General features: G+C 39.8%; 1 protein-coding gene across 1 annotated transcript in view; it reads right to left on the reverse strand.

Moving 5' to 3' along the window:
- Positions 1-13,010, reverse strand: part of PHKA1 (phosphorylase kinase regulatory subunit alpha 1) — a 137,532-nt gene that overhangs the window by 44,319 nt on the left and 80,203 nt on the right. The window contains 1 exon segment of the mRNA XM_065901003.1: positions 36-145. Within this exon segment, the coding sequence (XP_065757075.1) occupies positions 36-145 (110 nt within the window).

Below are 13,010 nucleotides of genomic sequence, written 5' to 3' on the forward strand. Positions count from 1 at the left end.
TCATCTCAATGCACATTAAAGCTCAGTCCACCCACCTGTGGAGTGAAGGTAAAGATAGTTTTCCGAATGTCATAGAGTTTTGAAGTTCCAAGGACTCCCATGTGTCTGTAGGGTCTTCCACTGAGTTTCATTCTGCTGTTGCATCCTGATATAGAATTGAGAAATGGTCAAGGTATTTTTCCAAATCCTATCAGCAAACATTTTTGTAATAGTTTACACTTCCTCATTGAACGAACTAAGCTCTGTGTCTCAAAATTAGTGTACATGTCATATACAGGGCCATACTAAGCACTGTGGGGCTTTCCAAGAGAAAGACTAGGCAGTTATCTCTGTTCTTAAAGAAATGTATGCTCTTATAAAGAAGCTAAATCATCTAGATGCATATAAAAATTAAGAGTTCTATGAATGATAGAATGTTATTATCTATATTCATAAGGAAATTCACTGAATTTCCTTAAAGCCCATGAAAAGTGCAAAAGCTCTTCTGATTATCAAACTTATCAGGGTAAACTACACCTCAACAAAGCTGAACAAAAACCTCATCAGTTTAGAGGAGCTTCAAGATGGCAGAAGAGTAAGACGCAGAGATCACCTTCGTCTCCACAAATACATCAGAAATACATCTACATGTGGAACAGCTCCTACAGAACACCTACTGAACGGTGGCAGAAGACCTCAGACCTCCCAAAAGGCAAGAAACTCCCCACGTACCTGAGTAGCGCAAAAGAAAAAACAGAGAAAAGAATAGGCACGGAACCTGCACCAGTGGGAGGGAGCTGTGAAGGAGGAAAGGTTTCCACACACTAGGAAGCCCCTTCGCGGGTGGAGACTGTGGGTGGCGGAGGGGAGGAGCTACAGAGCCACGGACAAGAGCGCAGAAACAGGGGTGTGGAGGGCAAAGTGGAGAGATTCCCGCACAGAGGACCGGTGCTGACCAGCACTCACCAGCCTGAGAGGCTTCTCTGCTCACCCGCCGGGGTGGGCGGGGGCTGGAAGCTGAGGCTCGGATCCCAGAGAGAGGACTGGGGTTGGATGCGTAAACACAGCCTGAAGGGGTTAGTGCCCTACAGCTAGCCGGGAGGGAGTCCGGGAAAAAGTGTGGAGGTGCCGAAGAGGCAAGAGACTTTTTCTTGCCTCTCTGTTTGCTGGTTAGTGAGGAGAGGGGATTAAGAGCGCCGCTTTAAAGGAGCTCCAGAGACGGGCGCGAGCCGCGGCTATCAGTGTGGACCCCAGAGACAGGCATGAGACGTTAAGGTTGCTGCAGCCACCAAGAAGCCTGTGTGCAAGCACAAGTCACTATCCACACCTCCCCTCCCGGAAGCCTGTGCAGCCCGCCACTGCCAGGGTCCCGTGATCCAGGGAAACTTCCTCAGGAGAACGCACAGCACGCCTCAGGCTATTGCAACGTCATGCCGGCCTGTGCCGCCGCTGGGTAGCTCCGCAACCGTACCCCTCCCTCACCCCGTCCTGAGTGAGCCAGAGCCCCCGAATCAGCTGCTCCTTAAACCCCAACCTGTCTGAGCAAAGAACAGAGGATCTCAGGTGACCTACATGCAGAGAAGCGGGTCCAAATCCAAAGCTGAACACTGGGAGCTGTGCAAACAAAGAAGAGAAAGGGAAATTTCTCCCAGCCGCCTCAGGAACAGCGGATTAACTCTCCACAACCAACTTGATGTACCCTGCATCTGTGGAATACCTGAATAGACAATGAATCATCCCAAATTGAGGAGGTGGACTTTGGAAGCAAAGATATATATATTTTTTTCCCTTTTTCTCTTTTTGTGAGTGTGTATGTGTATGCTTCTGTGTGTAATTTTGTCTTTACAGCTTTACTTTTACCATTTGTCCTAGGGTTCTGTCTGTCCGTTTTTTCTTTATTACTTAAAAAAATTTTTTTTTAATAATTAGTTTTTATTTTAATAACTTTATTTTATCTTCTTTCTTTCTTTCTATTTTTTCTCCCTTTTATTCTGAGCCGTGTGGATGAAAGGCTCTTTGTGCTCCAGCGAGGCGACAGGGCTGTGCCTCTGAGGTGGGAGAGCCAAGTTCAGGACACTGGTCCACAAGAGACCTCTGAGCCGCATGTAAATATCAAACAGCAAAAATCTCCCAGAGATCTCCATCTCAATGCCAAGACCCAGCTTCACTCGATGACCAGCAAGCTACAGTGCTGGACACCCTATGCCAAACAACTAGCAAGACAGGAACACAACCCCATCCATTAGCAGAGAGGCTGCCTAAAATCATAATAAGGCCACAGACACCCCAAAACACACCACCAGATGTGGACCTGCCCACCAGAAAGACAAGATCTAGCCTCATCCACCAGGACACAGGCACTAGTCCCCTCCACCAGGAAGCCTATACAATCTACTGAACCAACCTTAGCCACTGGGGACAGACACCAAAAGCAACGGGAAATACGAACCTGCAGCCTGCGAAAAGGAGACCACAAACACAGTAAGTTAAGCAAATTAAGAAGACAGAAAAACACACAGCAGATGAAGGAGCAAGGCAAAAACCCACCAGACATAACAAATGAGGAGGAAACAGTCTACCTGAAAACGAATTCAGAATAATGATAGTAAAGATGATCCAAAATCTTGGAAATAGAATAAATACAAGAAACATTTAACAAGGACCTAGAAGAACTAAAGAGCAAACAAACAGTGATGAACAACACAATAGATGAAATTAAAAATTCTCTTGAAGGGATCAACAGCAGAATAACTGACACAGAAGAACGGATAAGTGACCTGGAAGATAAAATAGTGGAAATAACAACTGCAGAGCAAAATAAAGAAAAACGAATGAAAAGAATTGAGGACAGTCTCAGAGACCTCTTGAACAACATTAAATGCACCAACATTCGAATTATAGGGTCCCAGAAGAAGAACAGAAAAAGAAAGGGGCTGAGAAAATATTTGAAGAGATTATAGTTCAAAATTTCCCTAATATGGCAAATGAAACAGTTAATCAAGTCCAGGAAGCACAGAGAGTCCCATACAGGATAAATCCAAAGAGAAACACGCCAAGACACATATTAATCAAAGTATCAAAAACTAAATACAAAGAAAAACTATTAAAAGCAGCAAGGGAAAAACAACAAATAACACACAAGGGAACCCCCATAAGGTTAACAGCTGATCTTTCAGGAGAAACTCTGCAAGCCAGAAGGGAATAGCAGGATATATTGAAAGTGATGAAGGAGAAAAACCTACAACCAAGATTACTCTACCCAGCAAGGATCTGATTCAAATTTGAGGGAGAAATTAAAAGCTTTACAGAGAGGCAAAAGCTAAGAGAATTCAGCACCACCAAACCAGCTTTAAAACAAATGCTAAAGGAACTTATCTAAGCAAGAAGCACAAGAGAAAGAAAAGACCTACAATAACAAACCCAAAACAATTAAGAAAATGGGAACAGGAACTAACATATCCATAATAACCTTAAATGTAAATGGTTTAAATGCTCCAACCAAAAGACACACACTGGCTGAATGGATACAAAAACAAGACCAGTATATATGCTATGTACAAGAGACTCACTTCAGACGTAGGGAAACATACAGAGTGAAAGTGAGGGGACAGAAAAAGATATTCCATGCAAATGCAAATCAAAAGAAAGCTGGAGTAGAAATTCTCTTATCAGACAAAATAGACTTAAAAAAAAAGAGTATTACAAGCGACAAAGAAGGACACTACATAATGATCAAGGGATCGATCCAAGAAGAAGACATAACAATTGTAAATATTTATGCACCCAACACAGGAGCACCTCAATACATAAGGCAAATACTAACAGCCATAAAAGGGGAAATCAAAAGTAACACAATCATAGTATGGGACTTTAACACCCCACTTTCACCAATGGACAGATCATCCAAAATGAAAATAAATAAGGAAACACAAGCTTTAAATGATACATTAAACAAGATGCACTTAATTGATATTTATAGGACATTCCATACAAAAACAACAGAATACACATTCTTCTCAAGTGCTCATGGAACATTCTCCAGGATAGATCATATCTTGGGTCACAAATCAAGCCTTGGTAAATTTAAGAAAACAGAAATTGTATCAAGTATCTTTTCTGAACACAACGCTAAGAGACTAGATATCAATTACAGGAAAAGATCTGTAAAGAATACAAACACGTGGAGGCTAAACAACACACTACTTAATAACGAAGTGATCACTGAAGAAATCAAAGAGGAAATCAAAAAATACCTAGAAACAAATGACAATGGAGACAGGACGACCCAAAAACCTATGGGATGCAGCAAAAGCAGTTCTAAGAGGGAAGTCTATAGCAATACAATCCTATCTTAAGAAACAAGAAAGATCTCAAATAAAAAACCTAACCTTACACCTAAAGCAATTAGAGAAAGAAGAACAAAAAAACCCCAAAGTTAGCAGAAGGAAAGAAATCATAAAGATCAGATCAGAAATAAATGAAAAGGAAATGAAGGAAGCGGTAGCAAAGATCAATAAAACTACAAGCTAGTTCTTTGAGAAGAAAAACAAAATTGATAAACCATTAGCCACACTCATCAAGAAAAAAACGGGAGAAGCCTCAAATCAATAGAATTAGAAATGCAAAAGGAGAAGTAACAAGTGACAGTGCAGAAATACAAAGGATAATGAGAGATTACTACAAGCAACTCTATGCCAATAAAATGGACAACCTGGAAGAAATGGACAAATCTTACAAATGCACAACCTTCCGAGACTGAAACAGGAAGAAATAGAAAATATGAACAGTCCAATCACAAGCAGTGAAATTGAAACTGTGATTAAAAATCTTCCAACAAACAAAAGCCCAGGACCAGACGGCTTCACAGGCAAATTCTATCAAACATTTAGAGAAGAGCTAACACCTATCCTTCTCAAACTCTTCCAAAATATAGCAGAGGGAGGAACACTCCCAAACACATTCTACGAGGCCACCATCACCCTGATACCAAAACCAGACAAAGATGTCACAAAGAAAGAAATCTACAGGCCAATATCACTGATGAACATAGATGCAAAAATCCTCAACAAAATACTAGCAAACAGAATCCAACAGCACATTAAAAGGATTATATACCATGATCAAGTTGGGTTTATCCCAGGAATGCAACGATTCTTCAATATTCGCAAATCAATCAATGTGATACATCATATTAACAAACTGAAGGAGAAAAACCATATGATCATCTCAATAGATGCAGAAAAAACTTTTGACAAAATTCAACACCCATTTATGATAAAAACCCTCCAGAAAGTAGGAATAGAGGGAACTTCCCTCAACATGATAAAGGCCATATGTGACAAACCCACAGCCAAGATCGTCCTCAGTGGTGAGAAACTAAAACCATTTCCACTAAGATCAGGAACAAGACAAGGATGCCCACTCTCACCACTCTTACGCAACATAGTGTTGGAAGTCCTAGCCATGGCAATCAGAGAAGAAAAAAAAGAAAGGAAACCAAATTGGAAAAGGAGACGTAAAGCTGTCACTGTTTGCAGATGACATGATACTATACACAGAGAATCCTAAAGATGCTACCAGAAAATTACTAGAGCTAATCAATGTATTTGGTAAAGTAGCAGGATACAAAATTAATGCACAGAAATCTCTGGCATTCCTATACAATAATGATTAAAAACCTGAAAGTGAGATTAAGGAAACACTCCCATTTACCATTGCAACTAAGAGAATAAAATACCTAGGAATAAACGTACCTAAGGAGACAAAAGACCTGTAGGCAGAAAATTATAAAACACTATGAAAGAAAGTAAAGATGATACAAATAGATGGAGAGATATACCATGTTCTTGGACTGGAAGAATCAATATTGTGAAAAGGACTATACTATCCAAAGCAATCTACAGATTCAATGCAATCCCTATTAAACTACCACTGGCATTTTTCATAGAAGTAGAACAAAAAATTTCACAATTTGTATGGAAACACAAAAGACCCCGAATAGCCAAAGCAATCTTGAGAACAAAAAACGGAGCTGGAGGAATCAGGCTCCCTGACTTCAGACTACACTACAAAGCTACAGTAATCAAGACAGTATGGTAATGGCACAAAAACATAAATATACATCAATGGAACAGGATAGAAAGCCTAGAGATAAACCCATGCATATATGATTACCTTATTTTTTGATAAAGGAGGCCAGAATACACAATGGAGAAAGGACAGTCTCTCCAATAAGTGGTGCTGGGAAACCTTGACAGCTACATGTAAAAGAATGAAACTAGAACATCCCCTAACACCATACACAAAGATAAACTCAAAATGGATTAAAGACCTAAAAGGAAGGCCAGAGAGTATCAAACTCTTAGAGGAAAACATAGGCAGAACACTCTATGACATAAATCACAGCAAGATCCTTTTTGACCCAGCTCCTAGAGAAATGGAAATGAAAACAAAAATAAACAAATGGGACCTAATGAAACTTCAAAGCTTTTGCACAGCAAAGGAAACCATAAACAAGACCAATAGACAACCCTCAGAATGGGAGAAAATATTTGCAAATGAAGCAACTGACAAAGGATTAATCTCCAAAATTTACAAGAAGCTCATGCAGCTCAATTAGAAAAACACAAACAACCCAATCCAAAAATGGGCAGAAGACCTAAACAGACATTTCTCCAAAGAAGATATACAGATTGCCAACAAACATATGAAAGGATGCTGAACATCATTAATCATTAAAGAAATGCAAATCTTTAATGATTAATGAGATATCATCCCACACTGGTGAGAATGGCCATCATCAAAAAATCTACAAACAATAAATGCTGGAGAGGTTGTGGAGAAAAGGGAACCCTCTTGCACTGTTGGTGGGAGTGTAAATTGATACAGCCACTATGGAGAACAGTATGGAGGTTCCTTAAAAAACTAAAAATAGAACTACCATATGACCCAGCAATCCCAGTACTGGGCATATACCCTGAGAAAACCATAATTCAAAAAGAGTCATGTACCAAAATGTTCATTGCAGCTCTATTACAATAGCCAGGATATGGAAGCAACCAAAGTGTCCATCGACAGATGAATGGATAAAGAATATGTGGCACATATATACAATGGAGTATTACTCAGCCATAAAAAGAAACGAAACTGAGTTATCTGTAGTGAGCTGGATGGACGTAGAGTCTGTCATACAGAGTCAAGTAAGTCAGAAAGAAAAACAAATACCGTATGCTCACACATATATATGGAGTCTAAGAAAAAAAAATGTTCCTGAAGAACCTAGGGGCAAGACGGGAATAAAGACACAGACCTACTAGAGAATGGAGTTGAGGATATGGAGAGGGGGAAGGGTAAGCTGTGACAAAGTGAGAGAGTGGCACGCACATATATACACTACCAAACGTAAAATAGATAGCTAGTGGGAAGCAGCCGCATAGCACAGGCAGATCAGCTCGGTGCTTTGTGAGCACCTAGAGGGGTGGGATAGAGAGGGTAAGAGGGAGGGAGATGCCAGAGGGAAGAGATATGGGAACATATGTATATGTATAACTGATTCACTTTGTTATAAAGCAGAAACTAACACACCACTGTAAAGCAATTATACTCTAATAAAGATGTTAAAAAAAAAAGTCAGTTTAAAGATGGCATACTAAACTGGAAAAAGTGAAAAAGGAGTGCATCTTGATCTCCTTCAACAGCACAGTACTTACAGATTTTATTCAATGGGAAAACACATTTTATCCAAATAAGTCAAGATATGTTAATATTCTTATGTCTGACAGGAAATTTTGTGGAAGGTTACAGTAAAATTTGCTTTGTAGGGCAGCTATTTTGAAAACTGTGAAGAGGTGGGAGACTTGAACTATCAGACAACTACAAAAGTAAGGTACAATTTTGATGAAAATTTAAATATATACATCATGTGTCTCACTATCGTCTATGTGTGTATACATACACGTGTGCACATTCACACACATCCACCTTATTTCTCTGAGTAAAAGATGTCTTCTTTTTACAGCTTAGCATTCTGAAATTAGAATATACCTGTCAATTGATGTCTGTGCTAAATGTAGTTGAATTTCTTTTTGTCTTTCAAAAGGCAATTATTACATATTACAATGCCTCTTACAATGAGGAAGTATTTCATTTATTCAGACACATGTTTTCCTTTTATAACATAGGATAACACTATACACATTGTTCCCAAACTCTTTTTCCCCAAAATCTATATTAAATATCCTTTCATGTCAGTACTGACAGAATTAGTACTACTGTTTTGGGGGTGCTGGAACACACTTTTCTTGGGGATTTCATTTTTGCCCCTTCTTTATCCTATGTATGATACTTATCATATATGCCACATTTTTAGTGTTGCTTCAGTCTTAGGGACAGAACCAGAGAGCTGTCAGTGTCTTTTTCTATATTCCAGTGTCCACTCTATAAAACACACACTTTACCTGAGACTGATATCATAAGCAGTATCCATTGTTCCCTCCATTTTGTTTCTTTTTTATTATGGCAAAATATACATAAAATTTATCATTTTAACCAGTTTACATTGTTCAGTGGCATTAAGCACATTTGTAATGTTGTACTACTATTACTCCCACCCATCTTCAGAAAATTTTCATATTCCAAAACTGAAACTGTACCCATTAAACAATAACTCCGCTTGCTCCCCTCCTCCCAATCCCTGGCAATCACCATTCTTTCTGTCTCAATGAATTTGCTTACTCTAGGTACCTAATATATGTAGAGTCATACAATATTGATCCTTTTGTGACTGGCTTATTCCACTTAGCATAAAGTCTCAAGGTTCATACATTTTATAGTATGTGTCAGAATTTTACTCTTTTTTTAGGCTGAATAATACTCCATTGTATGTATAGACCACATTTTGTTTATCTTTTCATCCATCAATGGATGCTAGGTTCTTTTTTTAAAAATTGTTTATAGTATAATATATATAAAGTACATGAATCTTAAATGTAAAATTTGATGAATTTTTACATAGCAAACACATAACCTAAATCAAAATATGGAACATTATCAGCACTGCAGAAGCCTCCATTGTGCCCCTTCCCAGGTATTAACATCCCACAGGCCCCAAAGTTAACCACCATTCAAACTTCCACCATCATAAGTAAGTATGATTTGTCCATTTTTGAGCTTTATATTAATAGAATCATACAGTATCTACTTTTTGTATCTGGTTTCTTTCATTCAACATTGTATCTATGAGATTCATCCATATTATTGTACATAGAATTAGTTCATTCATTTTCATTGCTGTATAATATTCCACTGTACGAATGTATAATTATTTATCCATCCACTTGTTGACAGACATTTGAATTTTTCCTCCAATTTTTTGTTATTATAAATAAAGCTCCTATTAACGTTCTTATTGTTTGGGAGGTCCCAAAAATCACCTCCAGGTTTAGTGATTCGCTAGGATTCATAGGACTCAACATAGAGCTATACTAATGGCTAAGGTTTATTACAGCAAAAGGATACAGAGCAAAATCAGCAAAGAAAAATGGTGCATGGTGCAAAGTCCAGAGGAAACCAGGCACAAGCTTCCAAGACTCCTCTTCCCAGTGGAGTTGCACAGCACATGCTTAATTCCTCCAGCATCAAATTGTGACAATATGTATGAAATGTCTACCAAGGAAGCTCATTAGAGACTCAGTGCCCAATGTTTGTTTTTATTAGGGGCTGGTCACATAGGCACCCTCTGCCTAGCATGCACCAAAACCCCAGACTCTCAGAAGAAAAGCAGGTGTTCAGCATAAGCCATACTGTTTGCACAGTTTAGACACAGTAAACCACCCTTATCATTCAGAGGATGGTGAAACCCTCTCAAAATCCAAGTCCCCAGATGCCAGCCAAGGGCCAATCTTGCAAGCAGGCCTTTCTAAGGATACATTCTCAGGCCTGCCATGTGAACTCTTTGTACAGACCACCCCCTTGGCTCTTGGCCAAAGTGCCTTTGTCAGTAGGACCCTACACAGCAGAGTGAGACCAACCTGCAGTACTGTCCTCAGTTATGTCCTTAGGGGTCTTAGATTGAGCCAGATAAAAGAAATCCATTATCACAAACATGTATCTTCAAAAACCAGGTGGCTTCCTCCTTAAGTTTCCATAATTAACCCTTTACTTTTTAACCTGGCTTGAGGCATCAATCCAGGCACAGCACAAGCCTGTTCAGTAAACTGAAGCTGACCTGAATGCCTTCCAGGGCTGAGGCAGTGTCATGATAGTCAAGGCTCACTGACAAGTACAATTCCAGAGGGCATATGCAGTACCGTTGGATAAAAAAAAAGTTTACAATTGTTAGGGCATCCCAAGCAGGACATACATTAATTAGGCAGTTTAGGCTAACAGAACCCCTAATGTGGCTAATCTCCCACAGTGAGGCCTCCCACCCTAGGGTTTCCAATCCAATCCAAAAAATTCAGTTCAGGACTTGGTTTCAAAGGGAGTGTTTCCTGAAGGCAGCTGGATCCAAACAACTTTGTTTGTTCATAGCACCAGTTCATCTGCCTTGCAAGCATAGACGACATGTGGAGGTGCTGAGTGGAAGGTGGAGGAGCTGGGGCCACCACCTGCTGTCTCAGAGTCAGCTCTGTCAGATCTGACCTTAGGCTCAGCAGTCAGTTTGAATTCAAAGCACTCTCAGCACCAGGGAAGACAACACGTGCTTTTATTAGGGAGGAGGGGAAAGCTTCCAGGAGCAGTCCTAAAAATCAAAGATCATTAATGCCCTCACCCTTCACTCATGCCTCCCCAGGTGTTTTGTTTTTTTCTCCAGTGTTACAAAATCTGTGCGTCCCATTTAGTTGTTATAGTTGTACAATCATCCTCTCCTCTCATCCAGACCTTTTGCCTAGAAGAGTTGTATGTAAGAAGTTTAAAAGCATTTTCAGAGGCAAACACTTTTATACAACTTATTCAGAAAGACATATCATGTCCAGGAATTGGTCAAGATGAAATCCTGAATTTTCAAATATTTAAAAAATGGGTTTTCATACTTCCCACTCCTTTCATCCTGATCATTTATCCAGTGAGCAGCCTAGAAAAGATCACTCTCTTTATGGGGACAGCTACATTTAATAAGCACACTGCCTTACTAAGGTTTATGTATCAGGAGGAAGGGCAAGTAAGTAGAGTCAGGCTATCAGTCTATTTTAAGCTGCAACTAATCTAGAAAGTCAAACACAATCATCAACAGCAGCGACACAGCCTCAGAAAGGATCAAGAGTTTGATCTGTCAGGAGTGGGGGAGGGGGTCACATTCTTCATGCTAGGCCCTCCTCCAATTTGCAGCTTTTGCAGAAATCACATTAGTAATGCAATCAGCTTTTGTATCAGAAATATACAGCCAATGTGAGAATCAATTTCAGATGGTCCCATCAGAGAACAAGACTTTTCCTGTGGGCATCTGCAACTCAACTGACCCAAATGGTCCAGCCAGCACCACGGATGGTTTCACAGTTTAGGATCACAAGAGGGGTGATCCAAATCTGCAATAATCCAAGTCTGAGTTCATTTAAAGTTTACGTAGTTCATTTAGAGTTCATTTAGCCTGTGCCTCCTTTCAGTTCAGCACATCTGGTGCTGATGTGCGAACAGTCTATAGCAGACCTTATCAGGTTTCAGCTGAGAGTCAGGTTCAGGCAATCAGAATCTGTGAATTTAGGATGCCAAAAAAGCTAGTGGCTTTTCTTAGGGAGCATCAAAGCTGAGATGGTGCAGGGCTGGTCAACCGTGGTCTAGGTCCAAGTCCAAATGACAAGTAAGACTTTCCTAAGCTCTTCTTATTGTGCCTTACAGTCCAAATTAACCCAGTCAAAAATACACACATCAGGATGAAAAAATCATCAGCTTCTTAAGAGTCAGACGTTTGGTTTCACGAAAGCTCATTAGCAACTAAAAACTGCTTTTTAAACTCAAAAAGTGTATTTTCACCTGAAGACTGCCTCTCTTTTCATGTTGTCTTTTCCTTTTTCCAGAAGCTCCAAAAGTTAAAAAATGATAACAGAAATCATTAGTTATGGAGACTAGTTTTATTTCCAATACTCAAAGAGTTTGGATTCCAATCTGCCCACTGGCAGCAAAAAGCAAGGTAATTGTATCCTAGTGATGCTCTTTTTTCTTTTTTGCAACTTTTCCTGATCAAGATGATCCCTCTAGCTTTATGAGACTACAAGAATATAACATTTTACATCAATGTCTATCATACGTCCAGATGCAAGAGCCACAAAATACAAAGCCATTTTTAAAAGTTCCTCCTTTTCCCCTAATCGAAAGTTTACTCAAACCTTGAGCAGGAAATCCAGCATTTACAAGCTTAATGTTACAGTTGCAGGGAGATTCCAGGTGTAATGTGGGAGTGGGGCTAGAGGGCTATGGCAGCAGTGGTTAGTGTTTTTCTCCCTCTGATTTTTTTTAAATAAAACTTTGCTCTAGCACTGGGAAGTGATTTAACCTTTTTATCCCCTCCCACTTGAACAAAAGGCACACAAACTTTTCAACATTTTGGCCCATTCAAAGTTCACCTTTGGGAATGTTTGGACCCTTTCTCCTCCAGCCTGGAGGAGAAAAGAAAAACCAAAGGCATCACCCAGGCTGTACTTTCCCCCCCTCACTTTAGCCACTGTGGCCAAAAGTAGCCAGAGGATCCTTCGAGCCAACTCTCTTGGAGTTGGATCTAACATTTTCAAATTCCATAGGTAACTTTTACCTCTTACAACAGAGAGCAGCTCAGTTGCTTTTTCATACCATGGATAACTCCATAGACACCCAGGTACCACAGGTTTGTCATCCTCTACCATCCTTTTCTCAAACAATGCTTTTGCCATATTTAAGTGAGTTAAGGTCACTCTAGACAATCCCAACACTATCACCAGTGTGTTGGGAGTCCTGAAGACCATCCCAGGTTTGGTGATGAGGTGAATCATGGGAGGACTCATGGGACTCAGCAAACAGTCATACTTGTCACTAATATTTATTATAGCAAAAGGATGTAA

Source organism: Phocoena phocoena, chromosome X, assembly GCF_963924675.1.
Source record: "Phocoena phocoena chromosome X, mPhoPho1.1, whole genome shotgun sequence".
NCBI classification, from domain to species: Eukaryota; Metazoa; Chordata; class Mammalia; order Artiodactyla; family Phocoenidae; genus Phocoena; species Phocoena phocoena.